The following is a 26769-nucleotide window of genomic DNA, read 5'->3' as shown; positions in this document are numbered from 1 at the left end:
TTCGAGTGCCGCTGGAGCCTGGATCCCAGCCTAGATGTCACCAGGCCCTGTGGCTTCACGGTTGGAGCAACCCGTGCTCCATGACTGATCACAGCACCGTCCTTGTTGCTGCATGGCATCGCCCTTTAGTCTCACCAGAGTGAGCTGCTCAAGTTGTGCATGGCACGGAGTGAAGAAACAGATGAGGCTTCTGGGCATCCCGGGAGCCCTGTCCTGGGGAACGTGCTGCTGTGGTACTACGGGGGATCCCACTCCCCACGTCACAGGGTCTGTCGGCTGTGTTGGAGCTATCTGGGTCACCCAGTAAAGTTGCAGCCCTGGGTAAATGCACTAAAAGAGAAGCTATCCCACTTTTCCCAGTAGGTTTTCCAAGTATCTGCTTTTGTCGCATTTGCAGGGCAGTTGCAGTAGTTCAGGCATCTGCTGCCAGATGCTCTGTCAGCAGCCTTCTCCCCGTCTCCCCGTTTACGGCTCCGTCCCTTGGCCTCTGGACTAGCTGGTGCCTTGCAGCATCATGGTGCATTTCCCTGCCACTCTGTCTTCAGCTGAAGGTCATGCAGTTAATCCTGACCCCAGATCACAGCCGCTTCTGCAGGCGGGTAATTGAAAATGCCAGAATTCCCTGCTGACCCTCTAATAATAAAAGCAGTTCCCTGTCCAGTAACCTGACACTTCAGGGACCAAGATCTGTCAGAAGGGCTCCAAAGAGATGCTGGAAAACTCCCAGCTGTTCACCTCTTCTCTCCCCTGGGTAATTTCAAAGTGTTGCTGGGGAGAGGCCATGGGCTGGGTTGGCTTTGCTCTCTCTCTGTCATGAGTGTTTTCCAGAGCAAATGTTGACTCTGTCTGACATAACATGGGTTAGTGGTATTAAAGTGATCAGAGATAGCGGTTTTGCTGCCTGTAACCTGACTCTTCCAGCTAATCCAGAAGAGGAATGGAGACACTTTGATTACACCGTGGTCTCAACAGCGCTGACCCACAAACAGGCAAGGAGTGGAAGGCTGGGCCTGCAGGCCTGGCGAGTGGAAGAGGTGGGGGGCTAGCTGCAAAATGGGTGGCAGATCGCAACTGGCAGCATTTTAAATAGATATACAGATCACAAGGGAGAAAATGTGGAAAGATCCTGATGTTCCCCACCATTCCAGAGGCTGGAGCCACACAGTCATACCAAACTCCCCCATCAAAAAGCCAAAAAATGCTGCTTGAGGAGTCCGAGCCTGCAGGCAGCTCCCTGTAGCCTTACTGTGGCTGGTGGTAGTGTCCCATCCAATTTTATTCCCTTTACAGCAGCAACCTCCCAGCCTGCACAGTGTGACTTTCTGTATCTTTACAGCAGTGCTGAGGCTCTGCAGGCTCTGAAGTGGTGTTGATTTGCTGTGGACTTCATCAGCTTTGTAGCTGGCTTTTTACGCAGTGTCACATCACTGGGAGTCAGGCCTACTAAAAACCAGTGGTGACTAGGGAAGCTGTGGGCCCTCTCCAGAAAGAAACAGGAGACCAAGTCACCTGGGGTATGGAGGAGGCTGAGGTACTCTATGACTTTTTGCCTCAGTCTTCACCATCAAGAGTTCCAGCCACAAGGCCCTGGGTCCCAGAAGGCAAAGGCAGGGACTGGAGGAATGATGAACTGGCCCATGTAGGAGAAGATCAGGTTCGAGACCGTCTCAGGAGCCTGAAGGTGCACAAGTCCATGGGACCTGAGTAGATACATCTGTGGGTCCTGAGGGAACTGGTGGATGTAGCTGCTAAGCCACTGTCATGACTTTATGTTTCTGCCCCAGCAGGCATTTGACTTTTCTTTGGAGATGGTCAGTCAAGCAGGATGTATGATCCCAATCCTTCCATGAAGGCTCCTAAGTATGCCAGTGCAGTTGTCCTGATATGCTGTGTGGTGAGAGCTCTTTGTTTGGGCTACAGTCCAGCCTGCTGCTGACGAGGAATCCAGTTCAGATCCTCCATCCAGACTTTGACTCTGGTCTCAGGTATCTCCAGCCAGTAAAGTTGGAAGTGAGAGGGGCAGAGCAGTGAGGGAAGGATGTCCTGGCTTCAAGAGACACTTCACCATGGGACTGCAAGGGGCATTGCTCAAGGCAGGAGGAGCTCAGTGGTCCAGGCATGCTCTTGGAGCATTAGACCAGGGTAGCTGGTGAGGACAAGGTCTGTTTAGCTGTCATTACAATGTTGGCAAAACTCAGTGGTTATACCTCTCCTTCGGGGAGGTTACAGGTATGTGGCTCTGCTGTCAAGACCTGAGAGTGAAATATGTCTTGAACCCTGTCCTTCTCATGTGCTTCCTGCCTGAACTCAGGCAGCTGCTTGCACTGTGTGTGGGCCATAAAAAACAAACAAACAAACAAAAACAACAAAACAACAACAACCAAAAAAAGAAAAAAAAAATGCCAAAAAAAGACCTCTGTAGATTTATCCAGCCTCTTTTACAGGCAGAGCTGCCCCTGAGCCAGGGAAGCCAGTTCAGAGCCTATCGGATTAATTGCAAAAGCTCCAAGCCCCAGCCAAGAGGAGGATCTGGCTGTGCTCGGTGTTGTGTGGCAGTGCAGATGCTTGGGGTGAAGGCTGTAGAAGTATCCCTAACATTCCTCCATGCTTCTGCACCAGGGAGGTTATAACGTGAGAGGTGCTTGCTGCCTCCCCTCACAATGCACTGCAGGTTTTGTTACAGCAGGGGACAGGTCATCTGCCTTTTTACATCAGTGGATTTTCATTAAGCGTGTTTTACACTCCAGCAGTGGTTTTGGCACGGTTTATTTCTCCAGCCACGGGGCTCTGCTAAGAGGCATCCAAAGAATCTGAGGCCGTACCAGATAACGATGATGTAGGAAAGTGCATTTCAGGGACTTGAATTATTCATTTTGCCTCACAGTGATGTGGGGTCCAAGGGTTTTAATCGAGCAAAGAAAGATTCCCTCTGCTGTAGAATTGCAGCTCTGTTTAAATTTTGGATTGTTGCTGTATGCATACACCTGGAGACACCTTCAGGATAACCCTGCCCCTGCTTACAAAGTGATGGTGGCTCTGAGACCTGGGACGCTCCAAATTTGATCTGCTTTATGTGTCACAGGGCAGGTCCCTTCTCCAGCATCCCCATGGATTCAAACCCCTCCCATGAGTAAGGAGAACCTTACAATGGTTAAGGGAGTGTCTGGCACTGGGCAAAGCTTGCACGTGGAAGTGGTCACTGTTGTCACAAGGCAACAAAGAGAAGTCACTGTTTGTGGAACAAGGTGATGGATCCCTCAGTGACAGGTTAACTGCTGCCATTGAGTCTTTGGCATTAGCAGCTTAGCTGTGCTCTGGGCAGCACTTTGGCACAAAGTAGGCTTTGGCACAAAGCAGGCTGAAAGAACAAAAACTTTTTTTCTTTTTGTCCTTCTCCTTTTTGCAGTTTGTTTTATCGTCCCTTTGAAACACTCAGAAACCCAATGGAAGTAACCTGTGTGCAGCTGATTCAGAAACAACAGTTCAGGAAAGTCAGCTTAGATATTTTAAGTCTTTTGCCATCTTTGCTCAACCTCATAAAAAAGATCAAGAGGGACTCTGCTCAATCAGATAATGACAGGACAAGGGGGAATGGTTTTAAACTAAACGAGGGGAGATTTAGATTAGAGGTTAGGAGGAAATTCTTCACTCAGAGGGTGGTGAGACACTGAAACAGGTCGCCCAGAGAGGTTGTGGATGCCCCATCCCTGGAGTGTTCAAGATGAGCTTGGACGAGGCCCTGGACAACCAGATCTAGTGGGTGGCATCCTGCCCATGGCAGGGGGGTTGGAGCTGGATGATCTTTGAGGTGCCTTCCAACCCAAGCTGTCCTATGATTCTACGATACTCACCAGCCATTTGGACTAGAAACCTCCAGAGGTCACTCCTGACCTAAATATTTCAGTGATTTTATTATTGGACATTTTCCTGATGTCTCTGGGAACAAGAACACTTACTGAGAAGATGCAATGGTGGAGGAACAATCCTGCTTATCCTGAGATGCCTTCACCGTAGGTGTAGGAAAAGAGCTGAAGTTGCTGTAGCCATTCATCTCACCTGCCTCCACCCTAAGATGTCGTGTATTTGCCTCATTAAGGCTTAATTCATGGCATCCTGCTGTTGGGTACAGTTTTTCTATTCTTGGGTGTACTCCCATATATGCAGGAGGCCAGCACAGGGACTATGCATTGCTGTTCCCAAAACAGAGCAGAGTTAAATTTCAGGGGTGCTTTTGACGCTGTATTTAAGTTTTGATTCCCCATTTGCAGCACCCTCTATCACAAGCTCCCAGGGCATTGTGTGAAGCGTCTCAAGGTGTGACAGTATCTGTGGTGCCCTTTCAGAAGTGGCTTTAAACATCTCTTAACTGGATTAGGCAAGCCCTGAGCCCCACCGTTTAACTCTGTGAGCCAAGCTAGGTGTCCTGGTTTCAACTGGGACAGAGTTAATTGTCCTCCTAGTAGCTGGCATGGTGCTGTGTTTTGGATTTGGGATGAGAACAGGGTTGGTAACACGCTGATGTTTTAGTTGTTGCTGAGCAGTGCTTACTCTAAGTGAAAGACTTCTGGTTTCCCATACCAGCCTGCCAGCAGGGGTGCTGGGGGTGCACAAGGAGCTGGGAGGGAACACAGCCAGGACAGCTGGCCCAAACTGGCCGAAGGGATGTCCCACACCATGTGGCAGCATGCTAAACAATAAAACTGGGGGAAGTTGTCTCGGGGAGTGCTGCTGCTGCTTGGGGTCTGGGTGGGCATTGTTCAGCAGGTGGTGAGCAATTGCCTTGTGCATCACTTGTTTTGTACATTCTATTATTATTATTATTATTATTATTATTATTATTATTATTATTATTATTATTATTATTATTATTATTATCCCTTCGTTTTCTGTCCTATTAAGCAGTCTTTATCTCAACCCATTGGTTTTACATTTTTCCCCCCAGTTCTCTCCCCCATCCCACTACAGGGGGAGTGAGCAAACAGCAGTGTGATGCTGAGCTGCCTGCCGGGTTAAACCACAACACCAGCACATGTTCACCAAGTACTCAGGCATCTGGGCCATGGGTGGTCACAAATGATTTACACACATGCTGCTCTAGCTGTTATTGTTTTTAGTGGCCTCAGCATTGCCTGGAGAAGCAGGAGCAGCGTTGCAAGAGCCATGCCTCTCCGTGTTGGCAGGGAGTGCATGGAAATAGAAGAGGATACCTTCCCCAGTTGCGAGGTCAACCGTTGAACTTGTGTCTGGTTCCTGGGGCATGGTCACCTCCTGGTTTTGTGGTGGGACAGCTCTGGGTACACATGGCTTCTGTCCTGGAAAAGCGTGTGCGACTGTGGGATCAGTCCACAGAGCACGTGCAGTTCAGATGTATGAGAGCCCACGGGCTTTGTACCCATCCCCATCAAAACCCAATCCCTGCTGTGGGGCAATCCGTAGCTTGGTCACATCTTTCCAAAGCCTTTCTCCACCAAGAGAAGTGCTTTTCTTGGAGATTGCAGATATCCTATGAAATCTGTGTTGATGTGAAAAATAAGAAGTTCTGGCAACAGCTGACAGGCCCCAGAAATGCTCCCTGTGTTTTATCTGAGCACCAGCATGAGAAACTAATCCCAGCAGTTTGTAAATGTGGGCCTTGAAGAAGGAGTGGGACTGGAGCAATAAGGATGAGTATATCAGGTGAAAGAGAAGGTGTAAGATGATACAGAGAGTATCGTCTCTGAGATGCATCACTAGAGACTGGTGAGCAATGAGTTTGTGTCTCAAAAGGCTTGGCTTGGCCAGAAAAGGATCGAGGGGTTGGAGTTTGGGAGGTGATGCTGTGCAAGAAATGTGCTGTAGCCACGCTGGTCGAAGCAGCGCAGTCCTACTATTGCTGTGAATGCACATCCTCAGCTGGCATGGTTTCGGTCACTGCTCATGATGCCAAGGAAAACCAGGCTGGAGGTGGGTGAGCTTTACTTTCTGTGCCTCTCCTCCAAGCTGTTTCTCAGAGTGGGTGTCAAGTGGGTCGTTCTTCCGTGAAATATTGAAAGGTTTGGACCTGATAAAAGCTCTTCTGAGTGCAAGCCTCTCTGCATCCATTTGTAACAGGCCAGGAATGTGAGTGATGGGGAAGTTTTCTCACTTCTACTTTCCAGTCCTCTCCCACCCCTGAGGCTTCCTCTCTGCCCTCAAGCTGCTGATGCAGTGAGTCTGCTCTGTCAGGCTTGCCAGGGCTGACACTGTGCTGGAATTATCACTCTCCAAGCCTGGGTTTGCTGCTTTTTGAGGTCTGGAGTAGCCTCCAGTCTAACCTCAGTGGAGGCTGTGTTGGAAGTGCCACCAGCAGTCTGGGTGCAGGGTGGGCAAGGACGCTCAGCTCACCGGTGTCAGCCACAGAAGAGGAGTCAGCACAGGCAGAGAGCTGTAGGCTGGTACCTGCAATGCCGCGGCATTTCTGCAATCGACACCCGAGCTAAACAGATCTGAAGCAGTCCTGGCTGCTTGTTCACCTGCCCTGGTCCACAGCAAACAGGATCAGAATGGCTCAAATGTTCCTACCTGGCCATGTGTGCCTGCCTGCCTCATGGGCAGTGCAGGGGTGGACAGCTGGCTGGATTGTCTGAGGAGCTGCTGGAAGGTCCCGTTGTTTGGTGGGAAAAGTCTCTGGGTGCACTATTTCCAGGGCATTCTGACAAGGAGGAGAACTCACCATTGTCAGCATGTCAGGTCAGGTTTATGTTGCATGCTCAGGCTGCTGTGCGCACCTCCCTTGATTGGCATGTTCAACTTGCAGACCCAGCATACCAACGAGGAGAGAAGCTGCTTGCTTCCTGCATCTGTCTGTGCCTTATAAACCTTCTCTGTGCAAATTTCAAAGTACAAAACCTCCTACTGCTCCATGGCAAGCAGGGAGGATTGCATATTGCTGGGCTTGTAGAACTTTTCCAGGGAAATAAGGCTCTGTTTGCCCCAAACCTAGGCTCATTTTGCCTGGGAGTTGTCTCTCTCCAGTTTTGCTGTATGCTCCACTACATGGTTTCTAATTATGAATTTTTAGTGATCGGCGGAAACCCTAACTGCTCCCTTTAAACAGCCAAATTCAGGATCTGCTGACCCTTGGAGAGCCCTGCCACTGCTGGAAGAAAATTCAGTAGCTCCAAATGGCAATAACACGCCTGCCTGCATCCAGTGAAGGGATATGGGTCAAATCCACACCAGCGTCCGACTGAGACCTCTCTCTCTCTCTCTTCCAGCTCCTTCAGCTGTGTCTATCATGCACCAGGTCAGCCGCACCGTGGACAGCATCACCCTCTCGTGGTCTCAGCCTGACCAACCCAATGGAGTCATCCTGGATTACGAGCTGCAATATTATGAGAAGGTACTGCGGGACCTCGGCAGGGTTCAGCTGCAGGGTTTGGGGAGAGGAGGTGCTGCAAAGGGCATACCCTGGCTGCTGTATTTGTCTAACCACTACTGAGGAGGTTATTTCTCTCGCTGCAGCTGGCCAGGTGGGTGGCACTGGCTGTCAACCTTTTGGAGTCCAGTGTGGTTCCAGGGGACCCTGCCTGATGCTTAGGCACTGCATGTAAGGAACATACTGCACTGCTGATTTGATTCAGTGGGAGGCTGATGTGTAAGGATCACACAGCTCTGACTCTTTCCTCCCTGAGGAGCATGTCCCTTCCACCTCCTCCCTATGGAGGAGTGGTGTCCTACGGGTCTGGAGCTGTGTGGCTGCTGAGGGACCTGAAGGCCATGCTGATGTTGGTCCCAGGACCTGCCAAGCTCTGCATGGCTGGTGAGCTTCATCTGTGATACCCAGGGGAGGTGGGGACTGGTAAGCAGGATATTTCTCCTTCCAAGAGTCTGCCCCCTTGCACAAGAGCTTATAAACTATATGTTAAAAATGCAAACTAACTAATTAAAAAGCTTTATGATTAAATGGAACTGATTTTTTTTTCCCAGCAGTTGCTGGAAGAAATGATTAATCCCCCCCACTGCCTGCCTGTGACCTATTTTCTCATCACCAAGAGCCAGAGGGAGAATGGGGAGGTGGGGGAGCTTCTTCGTAGGCTGTTAAATAGGTCCTGACCTATATTGCATAAATCACAGCCTTTTATTTGACCCTTGGAAATGATCCCAGAATATGTGGCAAGATGGATGAGAAAGTAACAAGACAGATCTGGAAAGCAAGAGGGGTCCTTTCTCTGGGGACACGCAGAATGATCTCAAGGAGTTCTTTCTCCCGATCTTGCTTTCTCTTAATCTCATCCTCTTTCTTTCTTCCCCTTCCCCTTGGTTTTCTGGGGGAGGCTGTAAACAGAGGGGGTTTTTGACTAAAGGGGAAGCTGCTGTTCGTAGCCTCTCTTGGCAGCCAACCACAAGGTAATCGTGTATAAGGTAATCCCCCTGTTGTCAGAGATTTGGACACAGTTTGTCCCTGATCACAAGGACAAGCAGCCCGAGCCACACTTGTGCAATGGTTTTCTTGGCACTCGATTCCTGGGAGGGTGCTGGCACTGGCAGAGAGGACAGCACCAGCTGCCCCACATACTGTTGCTGCAGCTCTCTCTGCCCTGGTATTTGAACATCTTGGTATATATTTTTTTTTATTATTATTATTATTTTTGCCAGTGCTTTGGTTGAGAAGGAAAGTGTGTCTTTATCTCCACAAAGTTGTATGTCATTCTCAGAAGGCATGTCCCTAAACTACTCTTTGTTAGCCTTTACTCTGAAGTCCCAGTTGCACACACGAGGTTTGATCTGGTAGCAGTCAGCAGCAGCCAATGTATTCAAGTGCTTCAGCTGATCAGTGCTTTGGATGCAGGATATTTTACTACGGATCAGCTCTGGATTCACTAACTCTCCTCCTTTGCCATCCCATAGTGTCTTGAGTGTTGAAGAGGCAGCTTAATTAGAGCCACAACCTATCTGCTAACACCCAGACTGCTGCTGTCCATACAGACACTCATTTCTCACCCCAGAAGAGCCTGGGAGCTATGGGCCCCATGGATCCATCCCCAGAGTCGCCAGCAGGGCCCTCCTACCACCTCTGAGCATCCTTCTTGATGGGGCTGAAATTCAGCCATGTTATTAGTTGGTATCCAGCTATGGGCTAGCTTTGTATGTGTGGCACTGTTTGCTTCAGGAACCACAGCAGATTGCTGCTGTTGACACGCACAGAGCAGCTGTCTGCCAGATTAAGCTGGTTGACATTTTATTTTTCTTTGCTTTCTTTTTTTTTTTTTTTTTTTTTTTCTTGGCTGATAAAACATGAAGCCACTTCTGAAAATCCTTTGGGCATTTCACAGACTATGTGCGTATCAAGAAAGTCTTTGTAGATCAGCCTTGGGTTTCGGCTTAGATTTGGCTTAGAGGAAGGGGAATCAGGTGAGGACTCAAGATCAAATCTATCAGGAAGTTAGAAGTATGTTATTTTGAATTAGGATTTCCAAACTCAAACCAAAATCAGCAGGAAAAGCCTTGCAAAAGCAAGGTAGGAGAAACAGCCAAGGGGCTTAGACTTTAAACCACTTGGGATGCCCTGGACATGCCAGAGAAGCTCAGAAGGGTAAAAGAGTTGTCTGAAGTGAACAAGCAGGTTGCTGGAGTGATGATGTCTGAGCAATATGCCAAAGGGAAAGAGTAGGTTTGATAAGAGATTTGGCAAGCCATTCTAAAGTTTTACCCAGCTAGGCTTCATGGAAGGTGCTAGGGAGGTTTGAGGAGAGTGATTATACTGGAGTTACGCTCACCCTGGTTCCAGCTATGGGACTGTGGAGACACATAAATGCTCTTTCCTTGCAAGAGGGGATTAAAAGAGAGCACAGGCATGAACACAGCTTCCTGAGACAGACAGATGTCGGTTTCCTAGCCTATAAATCATCCTAAGTGTGCCTATGGCATTCAATTTAAAGTCCTCCAGGATGAGGGTCTGTGGGGATGAGGTTCCCTCGAACAGTTGGGCAAATGATTTTAAAACAACCACGTTAATGCCATCCAAAGGCCTGGGAGGTTTCATCCGAGCCCTTGGGCACTATAACTGTAAACACTTGCTGACCTATTTCTCTCCTCACCTTCCTGGGAAAAGGTCCAAGGGAGTGTTGAGGCCTGCTCAGGCAAACCAGGCAGTAAGTTTTCTGTGAGAAGATCTTTTTATCTAAGTACCTGTACTGGAGCTTTTCACTGTCATTAGTCTTAAATACCAATCACCCCAATGATACCCAAGCACCTTCAGTGCCAGGTCTACATGGCAAAACTGTTCCTGAACACTGTAAATGGTGGAGTCTCAGGCATTTGCAGAGCTGCTGTGTGTTATGCTGCAGTGAGATGCCATCAGCAGTGCCAAGCCTCCAAGTTTGACTGCACGCTTGGAGAAATCCATTCCTGCCGGACCACTCTCTTACCAGCTACCCACACCAGAGCACTGCTGAATCAAAAACTTAATACAAGAAGAAGTAAACTCCCTGAATGTTCTCTTTGTCTGCTTTCCAGCTATAGTCTGCACAAACCAAGGTCATGAGTGTAATCTATCTCGCAAATGCCAGTGCACTTGCAATTCTACTCCAGCATGAGCCACCAGACTCTCCCATGAACGTGAAGAGGATAGTGGTGCAGCAGACCACAGGGAATGGCTGTTCTCTGTGGGCCTCTAATGCTGCTCATACCCCAGCATCTGGCTGCAGAGCATCCTCTGGAACAGCTTGTGAGTGAGGGCACCAGATCTGCTCTCAGAAGTGGCTGAACGTGAAAACAAAGTCAACAGTGTGCAGGGAGGACAAGAAAGGAGATCAGCTGCCCTAAAGGCAAGCTCCATCATTCAGTGGTGGCTGAGACAATCTCTGACTCATCCTGTGCTCCAGCAGCTGAGAGGGCTAAGACAAGAGCATGACACAGCCCCTTCCAGGCAAGGAGCAAACAAAGCTGAGTGGCTCTACATTGACTTTTGCTTCGTCAAAAGCAAAGGCAGCCAAAGCAGTATGAGAGCAACAGAGTGCACAAGTTGCACCACAGTGTGAGGAAATCTCAAACACAAGAAGAGGGCTTGTGCCTGATTGCCTGTTTAATACCTTCTGTCCTTCAGGAGTCCATTGCTGAAGACATTGGTGAGGAGGAATGGATGTGTTTCTCACTTTCCTTGCTGAGAGTCTCACTTTGATCTCATGGTAGCACGAAGAAATTCCTCCCTGTCACCCCAGTGGAGTTTCACAGCTGGGAGAAGTCCCTCAATCACAGGTCCCACTTGATGGGGTTGTGCAGACCCTGTCTGTGTGACTTCTTTGTCAGTCCCTGCCTGCTTGCTCATGAGAAGTGAGGTTATCTCACCTCGCTGGCAAGCCTGTGCTGGGTGGGATTTGTTGGGCTTGCCGAGCCCTTTGCAGTGACTTGAAGTTAGTAGTTCTCAGTAACTCCCTTGTGAACTTGCCAGCACAGATTTTGAGCTGTCAGCTACTGATCTGTTGCAACCAGTGATCCTGCCAAGGCAACCTGACCTGCCAGATTGGAGGTGTTACCGGAAAGGATAAGCACTTGCAGCATAGCTACAGAAATGTCATTTAGAAATTGGTGTCTGTGTGTGTGTGTGTCCTTTTGTGGGGGAATCACACTCACAGCTCGTCTTCAGTTCCTTGGGTTTGAAATCTTAACCATGGTTACTGGTGAAGCAGGCCTTGTGCGGAGGGGTGGTCGCAGTACTTCTCCTGGGGTCCCAAACTCTTTGTTCAGGTGGGCTTTACCTCCAGCATAGGCCAAAGAAAGTGGGGAAGATCAAATAGGCAGGGTGCTGTGGCTGGATCAGACACAGGACAGAGTGGGGGAATGGTGCTAACAGAAAGTGGGTGCAGAAAGGGGGAGCAATTCTTATTCCCATTGAGCTCAAGACTTGGAGACCTGGTGTTTGAGGCTGACACCTTTATCAGAGCATTTCCTGAGATGTGGCATTTAGCCAAGTGATGTCATTACTCGCATTCCTTCTTCTGTAGTTCCCTGCTGGCAGACGGAGTTGGAGAAATGAATGTTTTGCTAAGGTCTGTGGTTTCCCCAGTCACCGAACCTGTGCCACCCATTCTGTCTCGTTCTGTGTTTCCTTCTAGACATGCCATGCCTGATTCTGGAGCACGGTCCAGTGCCTGGGCTCTCCCTTCTGATGACATGTGTGTATTTTCTTGGCAGGATCTTAGTGAGTTAAATTCAACAACAGTGAAGAGCCCCACCAACACTGTGACAGTGCAAAACCTCAAAGCTGGCACCATCTACGTCTTCCAAGTGCGGGCACGTACTGTGGCTGGGTATGGCCGGTATAGTGGCAAGATGTATTTCCAGACCATGACTGAAGGTAAGTCTTCAGCTGTCACTGCATAAATGTGAAATAAGGCCTACAGAGACTTGAACGAGATGGAGATACATGGGTAGTGGTGCTTCTCCCCTTCCTGGTAGTCCCATCAAGGGTGCATTGACAAGTCACATGCATTTATTCAATCTGGCAAGAACTGGTGAGGGACATGGGTGCTTGGTGGTCCATGCAGGGAATCACACAGTCTAGGCCAGTTTCTGCCATGCTTTTCTGGCATGAGGACCTGTCCATTCAGTTGGATTCAGAGGGAACAAAATTTATGATGTTCATCTGCAGAGATGTTGATGACAAATACAGCTTTGGGTCTCTACTTGCCAAATTTGTGCAGCTACAGAAGACAAGTCAAGCCAGTTTTCTGGCCCTGAGGCCAAGTAGCAAGGCACAGCATGCTTCCACGGGACTGACTTTCCCACCCAAAAAGGATAGCTCCATCCAGCCTTTCTGCTGGGGAGCATCCCCCTCACAGCCAACATGAGTCACGCTTGGGACAGGGCTAGCTAGCCCAGAAAAAATCCATGCCAAGAAACATGTTAGCAATAACCATGCAAATACAGACCATTGCTCAGGCCTGGGCTCTGGCCCTGATGAATGTATTAGTGTCTACCCACCCTGTAACCAGTGCAGTAACGCATTCTTTCTTCCTTGCATGTCAGCTGAGTACCAGACCAGTGTCCAGGAGAAGCTGCCGCTCATCATCGGCTCCTCTGCAGCAGGACTGGTGTTCCTCATTGCTGTAGTCATCATCATTATTGTGTGCAATAGGTAGGTCAGTCTGAGTGCAAAGCCTGAGCTCACATCAGCCTCAGGGCTGGGTACCCAGAGGCTCGCTGTGCTGGGGCTGTGCGAGGGGACGGCAATTAGAGAGGAAGGGTGGCAGGGATAGAAGTGGGGATGAAGGGAAAAGATGCCCCCACAGCACATTTTTCAGCCTCGATCAGTCTGTGCACGGTGCTTAGGAATGCCTTTCTTTCCAGAAGACGGGGCTTTGAGCGTGCCGACTCCGAGTACACTGACAAGCTGCAGCACTATACCAGTGGCCACAGTACGTACCGTGGTCCCCCACCAGGCCTGGGGGTCCGCTCTCTCTTGGGTTTGTGTTCCTGTTCACTCATTCCTTGTGTTGTGCGGGAAGGGCTCAGGGTCTCTAGCCAGGCACGTGTGTGCATGTGAAAACAGGAGGACCTTTGTGCTGGCCAGGGCTCCAAGAAACATGGCCAGATCCTTTCTTTGATCCTTGCCTTAAGAAAGCTTCTGCCCTTGGGGTCTAACAAGGTGGAGCTTCTTCAGGAAGCCACTGGAGAGATCTGGACTGCATTATGTGCCTTTGGCTTATGTCCACTTACCCTCCCTTCTTCCCCTCATTTCAGTATGCATCTACTGAATACTGCCTCTGCTTCCCTATGCCCTTCCTAGACGTGTTCTGTAGCATGCTGTGTGCATCTCTGAACCAGCATATTGCATCCCCCAGAATGACATTCATAGCTCAGAGTGACATTCATAGCTTGGATCCCCACTTGCATCATCTAGATCTCCTCACCTGTTCCCTGTGCTCTAGGTCTCTGTCCTGCTTAGTAAAGCTGATGCTCTCCAGACCTGTGTGCTTTTGGGTGCTGACCATGAAGTGGGCACCCATGCATGCTCTACAGACCCCTGCAACATCAAACACAAACCCTTCCGTGTGCCCCCAAAACCTCATTCTCTTCTGCTGTGCAGCCCCTCCTAACACACCCTATCTTGCTGCTCGGATTCCTGAGCTTTTCCCAGTTTGTGGGCAGCAGAGAGACCCCTTCCCCAGCTTGCCTACATCCTGTGGACCATAGCCCATCCCTTTGCTTCCAGGATCCTAGGAGATATGATTTATCCATCTATATTTTTACATATATATATATGCCATGTTATGCATTGTATCTGTCTATATAATAGACATTTTTATACCTGTAATGTTATATATCTGTATCTGTAATAGATACAATACAAAACATGCCCTTTCATGCAGCCTGCCTCTTCTGATATACCCATGCACTGCAAGACACTCCTCACAGCCAGCATTCCTGCTTTCAACCTCTCTGTGCAGCCTGCCTCACCCTCGTTCTCCTCATCAACCCCTGGCTGCATGCCCTCTCCAATGGCTTTTTCCTCCCTCACTAGAGATCACTGAAATTCTGCTTTGTCCATATCTCCGTTATTGTTTACATTATTATACTTAAAGCTTCAGGATTTCTCTCCTTTTTATACCTTGTTCCTGTACAGACCTGGGCCTTATTCAGAAAATGGTTGTGCATGTAGTAAATCAGTAATGTTTCTGCACAGGACTCACTGCTGTTTCTGCATTTACCTTGGAAAAATGTTCTGAAAGGCAGGGTACTGAACTGCAACTCCGTGCCTGAACAGCAGTGTTCTGGCTGCATTGCTGTAACTTACCAGTAAAAATGACACTCTTCAAGAAAGATTATGTAAATGCAACTCTCAGTTGTTTGTCAGTCCTTGCTGCATGTGTAAACATACATTCACACTTTCTCCCAGGGTCTGGTGTGTAACATGACAGCTTCAGGCTGGGATGGCATTAATAGCTGTGCCTTCACAACTGTTGGAATAGGCTAGATGCCACCAGATGAACTGTTAACAGGCCTGGGGTGCATTTTAGCCATATCGTCATTCAAGACACCGATACGAGGCATAGTCCCTCCTCAGATTCCCAGCAGTGACTGCTGCAGAAAGGCTACAGCTTTTGGTTAGCAGATTGCCAAGGCACAGGGAGTCTGTAAGCCTTTATGTTGCAGCAGCTCGCCTGAATGGGTCTGACCAGCACCCTACACGTGGACCTGGGAGCTGTGCCACTGGTTCTGTGCTGGGCTCCTTATTTAGTGAGTTGTGGTCTCTTCTCTACAGGACTCCCAATTTGGGGTCTGGCCAGAGCCCAGAAAAGTGAGTATAGAAAGGCCAATAGCTCCCTGCTGTGTGCTAACTGTGGGCCCAATGTTTATTACAAGCCAGGCCTGTGCAAACCTGGCTCTGCATGTTGTTTCTCAAACTTCTTTGCTGTGTCTGCTTCACACCCTTGATTATGCAACTTCCTGAGGTTAAAAAAAAGAGACCCTCATCATCAACAGCATTTTGGTCCACTTCATGGACACGCATCTTTGTGCACAGAAACACACACACACACAAACCTGCCCACACATGCATGCGTGTGCACACAACCCCATGTACACAAATAGGTTTCTCTAGTCCTTGATGCCAGCCATTTGTCCATTTGTGTCTGTCTGACTCTCTCTCACCTTTATGCAGTGACTCCAGGGATGAAGATTTATATTGATCCATTTACCTACGAAGATCCCAATGAGGCTGTCAGGGAATTTGCAAAAGAAATCGATATCTCGTGTGTGAAAATTGAGCAAGTGATTGGGGCAGGTAGGTAAACTGTGCATGTCTGGCTGCCCCTCAGCAGCACAGTCTCCTTTGTGGTCTCAGACTTCGGTGAGGATTTAGCCTTCCATTTAGTGGGAAAACTACTGTAAGTAAGGTCTTATACTTAGCCTGCCTGGACTGGTGGTCTCCGGAGGACACCCAGTGCTGGAGACAAGGAATTCCTGTGTGCACACAGTGTCCAACACTCCTCACCAAAGGATGGAGGCCTTTGCTGTGGCACGAAGGAGGAAATCCAAAGCAGTGGTTGGCTCAGGGGTGTTCCTCACGGGGTCCCTTAGGAACGGGGTCCCTCAGGGAGGAAGGCAGAGATCCAAAAGGCCAACAAGCCCTACCTGTTTCTCTCTGTTCACAGGGGAGTTTGGTGAGGTGTGCAGTGGGCATCTCAAGCTTCCCGGCAAGAGAGAGATCTTCGTGGCCATCAAGACGCTGAAGTCTGGCTACACAGAGAAGCAGAGACGGGATTTTCTGAGCGAGGCCAGCATCATGGGGCAGTTCGACCACCCCAACGTCATCCACCTGGAGGGGGTAGTAACCAAGAGTTCACCAGTCATGATCATTACTGAATTCATGGAGAATGGCTCACTGGACTCCTTCTTGAGGGTATGAGATTGCAGGAGCACACAGGCCCAGAGAAGGGCCAGAGGAGACCTGGAGTGGGGGGTCCTTCCCTGTGCCACTATAACTATGCCCAGAAACTCCTGGCACTGGGGCAGCTGCTGCATGCTGCAGAGGGCTGTGGTCTCAGGAAAAGAAGTGGCACAAGAGCTGTCATGTTACATGTGTTTGTTCACTTGTGCTAAAGAAGTGCCACTCAGTTTCAGAGGGCTGTTACATAAATCCACATACAAAAGGCACGTGGAGCATGTTGGAGCCTGGTGGCCCCTCTACAGACAATCTAGCTTTTCAGATCTTTCTGTGCATCTTACACAGCATCGCCCTAAGGAAAAAGCTGAGCACCCTGTTTTGTGATTGGTGAGGGGTGAGATGTACCCGAATAAAAATGCGTGCCCAAAGGCCTTTGTAACCAGGCCACAAAACAAGAATCACCCCGATTATCAATAAAAATGCATATTGTTCCCAGGGTGTGAATGTGGGTGGATCAGGTGATGTGTTACAGGATGACAAAATGCAGCACTTTGGTAGATGTACGGCTGGGGACACAGCACGTGCAGCTGTGCCTACACGTATGCAAGCCCACAGATACATTTACAAACTCTGCCTCTGTGGGCATGGAGGTGAGTTCTGCCAGATCTTTTACACAGCAGAGCTTCAACTCCAGCTGCTGTGTCTAAATATTTACACGTTTGAGTCTGAGACGAATAAATCACTGTGTTGACTGGATGTTGAATTCACCTGATAGGAATAGATTGCCTCTTCTGTGCAAGGTGTGGCAGAGATCAGACAACAGCCGTTGGCAGTGATGCTTGTAGGACATGAGGGTGACTTCCAACCCCTGTAAGCTCTTGACTCTCCACACTCTTACTTTGAGAAGGAACTTAATGCTGCTTGTGGTATAGCTGTGCCATAATGGGGTGTAAGCAAAGGCTACTGTCTGTTTGCCTGGCAGGCTGTGAATTGCTCCTCTCATGCAGATTCTTTCCTTTTCCCCTAAGCAAAACGATGGGCAGTTCACCGTGATCCAGCTGGTGGGCATGCTGCGGGGTATCGCAGCAGGCATGAAGTACCTGGCCGATATGAACTACGTGCACCGGGACCTGGCTGCCCGCAACATCCTGGTGAACAGCAACCTGGTCTGCAAGGTGTCTGACTTCGGCCTCTCCCGTTTTCTGGAGGATGACACTTCTGATCCCACCTACACCAGTGCACTGGTAAGGCTGCTTTTAGAGCGGGAGGGATGGGTGAGGAAGGAAAGAGTCAGGGAAAGAGAGAAAGGGGACATCTCCTGTTGACATTGAGAAGACTTTTCTCAGGGTGCCAACAACAGGCATAATGTGCCAGATGGCAAAAATAAATTAAATTAACCAAGAAAGATTTTCTCTTGCCAGTTGTCATTCCAGTGGCTGTTGATGGGCTCTGTAGCCATGTCTATGGATAACTGAACCTTCTTCCAAACGTGTCTGCAAACACATCCATGTCTCTGATAAAGCCTTTAGATGTGGATAATGAAATATCCCGTTCCAGCATGGCCCAGCTTGGGGTCCTGCAAGATGCCACCCTGACAGATTTGTTGCTAGGGCAGCAAGTCTCTGTATTTTTACCATTACTGTCCAACTGTGCTGTCCTGCTGTCTGGGAAGCCATGATCGTTTTTCATGTCATGTCATGGGCTCAGCCCCAGAAATGACAGACTGAAGTGTAAATGCTTGCTGGGCAAAGCCGTGCAGTACTAGACACTGATCTCACAGAAAATCTTTCTAAATTAGAGAGAGAAATAATTTCAAAAACAGCTTCACGATCACGTAACAGCTTCCCAGGAACACCACAATACCAATGACACAAATGCCACTGAGGACTCGTGGCCTGTCTTGGAATACAAAATGTGTACCAGGACCAAGGACTTATTTGAAGACTTTCATGTTCAGTAAGACTGCAGCCAGTAGTTTTCCCACGTACCACTTTTTTTTTTTGCAAAGGCATAGAGCATCACTCCAGTGCAATGCCTATGATAGGACTTCTTGGAAATGAGTGTTGATATAGCTGGAGCAGGATCTGTAGGAAATCATCTCTCACCAGTCTTTTGAAGCTGCTAGTGGTGAGATGTCTGGCATAGCTCTTTTGAATTTTAACAGTGCTTGAATACCTAAAAGCTAAAGTTTTAATTCTTTTTATTCTGCTCCTGAGGTAGCTAGGTGACAGCAAAATGATGGAGGGAGATTCAAAGAGAAACAGTTTGAATTTTTCTAATTTCATAGTCATTCATTTTTCTACAAAAGACTCTACCAGCACAATAGGCATTTTGGCATGATGAAGATAACTGTACAGCAGTAGGCAGATGGAAGGAGCAGGGCTTATTTAATATAATGAAAAGGAGGCTGAATGGATGCCTAAAGCTGACCTGCAGTACTTGAAGAGCAGTTATGAAGAAGACAGAGTCAAACTCTTTGCAGTGCTACCAGGTGATATCATATGGGGCAATAGACAAAAATGTAGCTTGGGATGTTCAAGTTGAATAATAGGAAAAGCTTCTTCCCTGAGAGGGTGGTACGGCCCTGCACCAGATCACCAGACAAACTGGGGGGGGATCATCATCCTTGAAGGTTGCCAAGACCTGGTTAGACAAAGGCATGGCCATCCTGATTTAGTGTTAGGGATAGTCCTGAGGTCCCTTCCTTCTAGGATTTCACCAGTTGGATGAAAATATGTTGGACACATCTTTTTCAGTTGTTCTTTCTTTTTCTGCTACCATCCTCTCTCTTTTTTTTTTTTTTTTCCTGCAGGGTGGAAAGATCCCAATACGGTGGACAGCACCTGAGGCAATTCAATACCGAAAATTCACATCAGCTAGTGATGTGTGGAGCTATGGAATAGTCATGTGGGAGGTGATGTCGTATGGAGAGCGGCCTTACTGGGATATGACCAACCAAGATGTGAGTTACTTAGAAACAAGGAGCAGGAATACTGAAATCAGGAGCAGATTGCAAGGCCAAAGCATGGTTATATCTGGACTCAGCTGATGGCACGTCCAGAACCTTCCCTGTTATGGGAGATGTGTCTACCTTTGGAAGAAATAGTGGGATTTTCTTTGACCTTTGTTCTGGTCCCATTGTGCTGCTGTCGCAGAAGTTAGAGACTGTATAAACCCTACTGCAGTAGGATCAGATTAATGTGAACAACCTCAGTTATGGCAGACAGATACCTGGGAGGAAAGGGAGGAGACAGTTAAAAAAATAAAAGTTTCCACTGACATGACAGCTCCTGAAGCACCTCCAAGTCCACCCATCTGTGGACTCTTGAATTTGTAGGCTTCCCTGCCTTACAGGAAAAGAGAGTAAGACCCAAGCTCCCACCCGGTTTCACAACTCCTCCCACCTGAATGGCAAATTAGACATTTTTCAGGTCAATACAACTCCATCCACACTATGTCAGGTTTCTTCAGAGAAGGGCAAATTCCCCAATTTTGTGGTGCTCTAATTGCTCAAGTGAGTCCCTAATGCCTGAAGCAGATGATATTTTAGCACCTTTTGCTGTACATGGCCTTGTCCCAGCCCCTGGCATACTTGAAAAGGTTTTTGTCTCAATTCTCTGGCCACAAAGAAGGGTGTTAGAAGTTATGGCCTTCTCCGAAATGCCAATTTCCTTCCCATTCACATTAGGGTTTCATTACCACTTGCAGTTTCAAGCATTTACTGCAGACAAATGTTACTGCTCCTCTCCCTACCATGGTATCCCTCTGTATGCTCGGCACTCTGCTGTCCACTCCTGGAGGCCTCCCCAGCCTCTTCTCCCGCTGCTTGTGCCACAGAGCATCGTGCCCCAGAGGCTGTCACCACTTAATTGCTGCTGGTGCGCCCTGCACGTTAGCACATGGCACATACTCACTGTAGTTTAGCCTCCTGACCCTATGGTGTGAGTGCCTGGGGTGGCAGGATTGAGAATAGAGAGAGCAGCCTGTGCCCCCTTGCGGGATGTGTCTTCTGGCTGCAAGGCAGGAGGTTTCTTGGGAAATTATGCAGTCAATGTCAGAGCCAAGTGCTTGATGTCTGCGTCTCCCCAGAGCTGCTCTCCCCTGCTCTCCCTCCCCTCCTGTCTCAGATGGATCCACCATCCAGAGAGAGAGCTGGGAGAGGGGACAGCTTGCACCTCTCAGGAGAGTCCCTGAATGGGAGCCAAGAGCTTCGCAACCCACAGCAGTGATTTCTCAGGTTAGGCCTTCACAGGCCCAGTGGGTCACCTTCTTATCCAGCCAGCGCTGCCTCTTGGAGGAAGGAGAGGCAGAAGGACTCGTTCCATCTGGCACATGTGGACAGCAGCAGTGCCAGCCCCAAGCTGTCTTGGATCAGCCTGCCCAGCATCCTGGCTAAGCACAATGCGTGGAGCACTCTACTCTATCCTCTTCCTGAAGCCACAATCCATCTTCAGCCCTTCAAAATACCCCACTTCTCACCCCAGACTGCCTGCCGTGGATCTTCCACTTACCCTCCCTTGGAGTGGCAGCTTTCTACTGCCACAGCACTCTCAGTATCACCCCTTCCCTGCTCCCATCTGCAGTGTCCTCCACTTTCTCTGTGCAGCCTTCCTGCTCAACAACATATTCGTGCTGCTGTATGGATATGACTGTCCTTCCACGGGAAGGCATTACAGCCTTGGGGTAGCTCACCAGGCAAGTAAGGAGATTTCTGTCCTTAGTAGTGTGCAAGACATATCTGAACAAAGCTGTGGCTGCCCTGATCAAGTAGTGAGACCAGATAGAGACATCAAGGTCATTCTACCAGCCCTGTTGGGGTTCTTTCAGTTCTTTCCCCTTTTTTATCATCCCCATGAAGAGTTCGTCATTTCAAAGTGTTGTCCCTGATTTCAGTTACTGAAATATCCTCCGTTCTGCTTTTTATCCTTGTTTCTGTTTTTTTGTTGCCATGAAAAAGCCTGTTTCTAATGTACAAAGTTTCTGCTTTTCTTTCAATGCCCCTTCTGTGTGTATGACCCTATGATGCATAAAGCCAGGAGGGAAGGGAGTTGAAGGTCTGTCACATTCCTCTGTCAAGAGAACATATGCCCCTGGAAGAAACCATGGACCTCTGTCTTCCTTGATCACCCAGGGGAGGTTTTGGGCTGTGCATGCAGAACAGGGAGCTGGGGTTCCTCTTGAAGAAGATCCTCTAATCTTGTGCATGTGCTATTTCCACTGAACATGGCAAGACCATGCATTTTCCCAGGTCCTGTAGAAAAGATCAGACAAGTGGCAGGCAAAACCTTCTTGTGTTGGCCCACAGAGCTGTAGCTTGGCGTAGGTGAGATGTGCTCCAACCCTTCCCTGCATGCCATAGCAAAGTTCTTCTGCATGTGGCTCTGCTGACCCAGGTGTCTGTCCTACTCACCTGTGTGGATGAAGCTGCGCTCCAGTCTGTTGCACAAAGGTCTGTAGAGAGATCCAGCTCTCATTGCTGGTTCAGTGCACTCAGCCCAGGGACATGACACTTCTGCATGGAAGGGTTGGAGTGTATGCAGGAGCGAAAGCAGCAGTGGAGAAAGGAAAATAAGGACGGCTTCCCTGGTCCTAACTCACTTAAGAGCAACCCCTTTCCTAGATGGGGTTGTTCTCCCTGTGAGTTACAATGGTGTGGTGTGATGTACCCTGATATAAACATGGTGCTTGGCCACAGAGTGCCCACCCAGACGAGAACATGAACTCTCTCTCATGAGATGACATGAGGAGGGCTGGGAGTTAGAGGGTATTGTGCTGCTACAAGAGTAGTTTGCTGAAATAGGCTACAGTAAGTGTGTGCAGAGCAGCCCTGTTGCACGGTGGTTGGCCATGACAGTCACCCTCAGGAGCTGAGAAAAGGAACATTATGAATTAAATAAGTGCCTCTTTGGCCACCTCCTCCATTCAGGGATGAAGATGTTATTGCCACTGTATTGATCTCTTTTTCTCTTGTCACAGGTAATAAATGCAATTGAGCAGGACTATCGGCTGCCACCCCCCATGGATTGTCCAAATGCCCTGCATCAGCTAATGCTTGACTGTTGGCAGAAGGACCGAAACCACAGACCGAAATTTGGGCAAATTGTCAACACTTTAGATAAAATGATCCGAAATCCTAATAGCCTGAAAGCCATGGCACCTCTCTCCTCTGGGTATGCATCTTATCTTGTCTTTTGGCTTCTATTTGCAGATCTACCGTCCTTTGTGGCCTGGTGGGCACTATCCCTGCATCTCTCTGAGCTAGCTGTTGTAGAGGCTGCTTGACCTGTGTAGTTTGGACCTTTATGGGAGGATGTCAAAGTCGCTCTTGTGTCTCTCTGGCCAGCTTAGATTTCTGGGAACACAGAGAGTTTATTGAATTGGACAAGGTCCTCTGCACAGTTAGAGGAGCGTCATGGTTTCATGTACATGTGATTGATGGATGGGTATGGATGCTCTTGTAGCCCAGTCTTGCATGCAGTGGAGGCAAGTAAGGCCTCATCAAACAGTATGATGTTTCCCAAGAACAGAGGTGAGGACTGCAGCAACTTATGGGAAGCACTGGCGCAATTCTGGGAGTGCATTTACCCCCTTGTGCAGCCACGATTTGAGAGTTGTATCCCATGGTCTTTGATAGCTCCATACTTTCCTTTACAAACTGATCCAGAAACAGGCTTCGCTGGTGTTCTGCACAGTCCTTGCTTCAGCAGGATGGCGTGGGTGGTAGTGCTTACTGCAGTGCAGGCACTATGAATGCTGCTGGTCCACATCCTTCTAGCTAATGGAGGGTACAGAAATACACACGCTTATCATTGCTTGTTTTGATCGTTCTCTATTTCTGTGTTTCAGGATTAATCTCCCTCTACTTGACCGCACAATCCCAGATTATACCAGCTTCAACACTGTGGATGAGTGGCTGGATGCCATCAAGATGAGCCAGTACAAAGAGAGCTTTGCCAGTGCTGGCTTCACCACCTTTGACATAGTATCGCAGATGAGCGTAGAGTAAGTGCCCAGGCTTCAGGTCCCAAAGTACAAGGAAAAGTCTCAGTAGTTTACCAACAATTGGCCATTAATAGATTTTTTACTATTATTATTGTTATTATATGATGTAGTTTTACTTTTATAGAATTTGTTACCTTATGAACCCACTTTTTGTCTATTCTGTTTCTGCAGAAATGTCTGTGTTCTACACACTGTCTTGTGTCCAGACTGTGTGTGTAGCTCTGTATCTGCAGAATTCACTTCCACATTGCATGTCACCATTATGAAAATGAAAACAATAATGAGGGTCTCCAAAGCCCCCACGTGTGACAAATGGAGATTTCAGGCTGGCATCAGGCAGTTCTGCAGCTACTGGAGAACACTTTAAGACCCCAACATCCTCTTGCATGTTTGGTTTATTGGCAATGAAAACAAACACGCGGCAAACAAATTTCTCCTTAGGAAAGGCCTCTGAAATTCCATGTGGTTTCACTTTGGTCTAAATTGTCTTGTATCCACTCAAACTTTCCTCACTGGCAAAATTTTAGCAAGTTCTTCAGAGGGAGCAGGCAATTGAAATCCAGTTGTGGTGGTTTTTGAAATCTCTTGGGATTAAGTGGGGCTTTGATGCCTCTGGGGAAGATTTGTAGTTGGTTGCAGTTAGATTTAGAAATCCTTCCTGAGAAAGCGCCAAGCATTGAAGGCATCAGTAAGTGCTACGATGTCTCTGTGCATAGTAACTTGGAATGTTTATTGGATTTGGTGCCTATTTTCACACTTTAAAACTACCACTCAATCAGAATCCATTCACAGAAACAGCCAAACTGATCTTGTTTTGGCTTTCTGTTCTTATTTCCTGCCGGGAAATTCACATGGCAATTCTGGCTGTTTCAGTGTATCCGTGGTACAGCCCCAAGGCCCTGGGGATGGTTTTGGCACACTATAGGCTGTGTTCATACAAGAGGAAGAGGGCCCACAAAATATGAAGAACTTTGATCAAACTAGGACATCACACCCACACCTCAGCCCAACTCTGCTGAATCTTGTGGGTTCTATTTGTGATATTATCTAATAGACATATTGCAGGCAGCCCAGCTAATGAGGTCTGCATCTTTCGTGGACATGATCAGTGTCCCTTAATGCTATTTCTCCCAGTACCTCACTGTGTCCTTCACAATATCTTCCAAGTCCCTACCATGTGCCTTCAACACAATCAAAAGAGGACCCTCAGCTCCTTCCCATGTCTCTTCCACATTTGTCACCTGCTTGGCTGGACATAATAATAGAGATGATTAGAGTTCAAGCTGTTCCACCTGGACTGTCACAAGTCCGTGGGGCCAGATGGGATCCAGCTGAGGGTGCAGAGGGAGCTGGTGGATGTGATTGCTGGGCTGCTTTCCATCATCTATCCGTGGTCATGGCTTGTTCTCATGTACTTTCTGGTTTGTTCTGATATGCTGTGTTTGTTTCTTTCCTCCCAAAGGGACATTCTGCGAGTTGGGGTCACTTTAGCAGGACACCAGAAGAAAATTCTGAACAGTATCCAGGTGATGAGAGCACAGATGAACCAAATTCAGTCTGTGGAGGTTTGATATCAACGTGTCCTCATGCTCCGCTTCCTTGAAGCCCTGCTCCCCTTTGCCCCTGTATGTCTGAGCTCTAGTTCTTGAGTGTTCTGCATGGATCAGAGACAGGCAGCTGCTCTGAGGATCATGGCAACAGGAAGAAATGCCCTATCATCAACAATGAATAGTCTCCAAGAGCTTCTAGAATTTAAACAATGGAAAAAGGGAACAACAAAATAAAAAAAAAAGACAACTATTTTGAAAACAGACAGACAGACAATTATTTTTAAATAATAATAAAGCAATTGCATTCTTGAAAAGGGCTCCAAGACCAGGAGTCTCCAAAGGAAGAGAATAGAGCAGCTTCATCTATTTTCCTCTTGCACAAAGTTGCTGCAGCTGGGCCCAGACACCTCTGGAGCAATGAGACGTTTTCAAGAAGATGAATGCGAGGATAGATCCCGAGAAGCACTTCTCTTTCTCACATGGAGTGGCAGCTCTGGGGATGTCCTGCAGCCGGCAGTACTTTCTGAAAGCCCCTGTTAGCAAATCAAAGAGGAAAGAGAGCAGAGCTGAAGCTCTCTGGTGTTGTGGAACCAAGTGCATCTCAGAAATCGTTGGACTTCTTCAGAAGCTGAAGACATTCTTTTTTTTTTTTTTTTTTTTTTTTTTTTAAACAAGTAAACTGAGACTAGAAGAGGCTGTTTCCGACAAATGAGAAGGAATCTGTAACACTTGGGTGGGGGTGGGGAATGGGGAAAACCAGTCCTTTTTACATCTCTTATTTTCTCTTGTCATGGAACAGTTTTGTGAGTGACAGTTTCCTAAGGGTCCGTCCATCCACCCTCCAATGGCATCATTGTTTCATACATATCATATGCACAAGACTTTTAGTGATGTCCTCACTCGATGCCAATGATCTTTTCCCAGAAGACTTCCCAAGTACAGTATGTAGTAGATTTTGATTACAAATGCTGACGTGTACCTTTATTTTTTGGTTGTCATTGTTGGGAGAATTGTCCTTTTACATTGCTTTGTTAACACCAATTTGTGAGTTTGGGGTTGGATTTTTTTTTTTTTTTTTTTTAATGAGAAGGAAATGACATTTCCAAGCGTCATATCATTCAAGAACTTAAATCCTTTCCTTGTGGAAGGAAAAAAAATGCAGCTTATTGACAATATGCCAGGAGAATAAGTTTTTTATATGCACATTTCCTCATGTTTGCTTGTTTGTTATTTTGCAATTTGTCGTGGCCTGACAGATGTTTCTAACTGTTGGGTTTCCAGTTGTTCACCGAGATGAAGTGACCACCTGCTCAATGCAAGGTTGCTGGTGCAATGATGAGCAGCATCACAGAAGGGTTTTTTTTGTTTGTTTGTTTGTTTTTTGTTTTTGTTTTACAGGGGGGAGGGAAAGACGGGGGAGGATAGATGTGTGGTGGGAGGGAACGGTGACTCCACAGCTGGCTGCCAGAGCCCCTTGGAGATGTCTGACTGCTTAGAAAAGTGTCAGAAGTGGGTCGGTGCATGTACCACAGAAAAGCAGGGTAAGCCTGGTCCTCTAAGAGGAGCTTAGCACACAGTTTCTCCGAGCCTGAATTGTATTAGCTGCTAGGTTGTGGATGCCTCACTACAGTAACCAAACTCTGTGGATGTGCTCTGTGCACTTTGGACACGCAGTCCCTTCGCTGGACAATGCACTGGGGGCTCTGAGACGGCTTCAGTCTCAGCCAGTTGCCTCTTGGAGAACCTGGGCGAGCAAAGGAAAAAAACTCATCTAGCAGCCCAGGTCTCTGGAGGAAAATGCCACGGCTGAAGCTGAATGGCCAGTCAGCGGATTTATAAATAACTGAAATAAATACTTTAGTTACTCAA

General features: G+C 48.0%; 1 protein-coding gene across 4 annotated transcripts in view; it reads left to right on the top strand.

The window, feature by feature from the left end:
- Nucleotides 1-26769, top strand: part of EPHB2 (EPH receptor B2) — a 115392-nt gene extending 88623 nt beyond the window's left edge. The window contains exons 6-16 of one of the 4 annotated variants that reach the window (XM_068658193.1): nucleotides 7236-7360; nucleotides 12154-12316; nucleotides 12988-13096; nucleotides 13312-13424; nucleotides 15623-15745; nucleotides 16116-16363; nucleotides 17377-17592; nucleotides 19161-19310; nucleotides 22325-22518; nucleotides 23195-23350; nucleotides 24813-26769. In XM_068658193.1, the coding sequence (XP_068514294.1) occupies nucleotides 7236-7360; nucleotides 12154-12316; nucleotides 12988-13096; nucleotides 13312-13424; nucleotides 15623-15745; nucleotides 16116-16363; nucleotides 17377-17592; nucleotides 19161-19310; nucleotides 22325-22518; nucleotides 23195-23350; nucleotides 24813-24921 (1706 nt within the window). In that variant the 3' untranslated portion in view covers nucleotides 24922-26769. Of the gene's footprint in view, nucleotides 1-7235; nucleotides 7361-12153; nucleotides 12317-12987; nucleotides 13097-13308; nucleotides 13425-15622; nucleotides 15746-16115; nucleotides 16364-17376; nucleotides 17593-19160; nucleotides 19311-22324; nucleotides 22519-23194; nucleotides 23351-24812 lie in introns of all 4 variants that reach the window. The other 3 variants (XM_068658192.1, XM_068658195.1, XM_068658194.1) reach the window with 3 other exon arrangements.

Source organism: Anas acuta, chromosome 22, assembly GCF_963932015.1.
Source record: "Anas acuta chromosome 22, bAnaAcu1.1, whole genome shotgun sequence".
Classification (NCBI taxonomy): Eukaryota; Metazoa; Chordata; class Aves; order Anseriformes; family Anatidae; genus Anas; species Anas acuta.
This window is presented reverse-complemented; position numbering and strand designations above follow the sequence as displayed.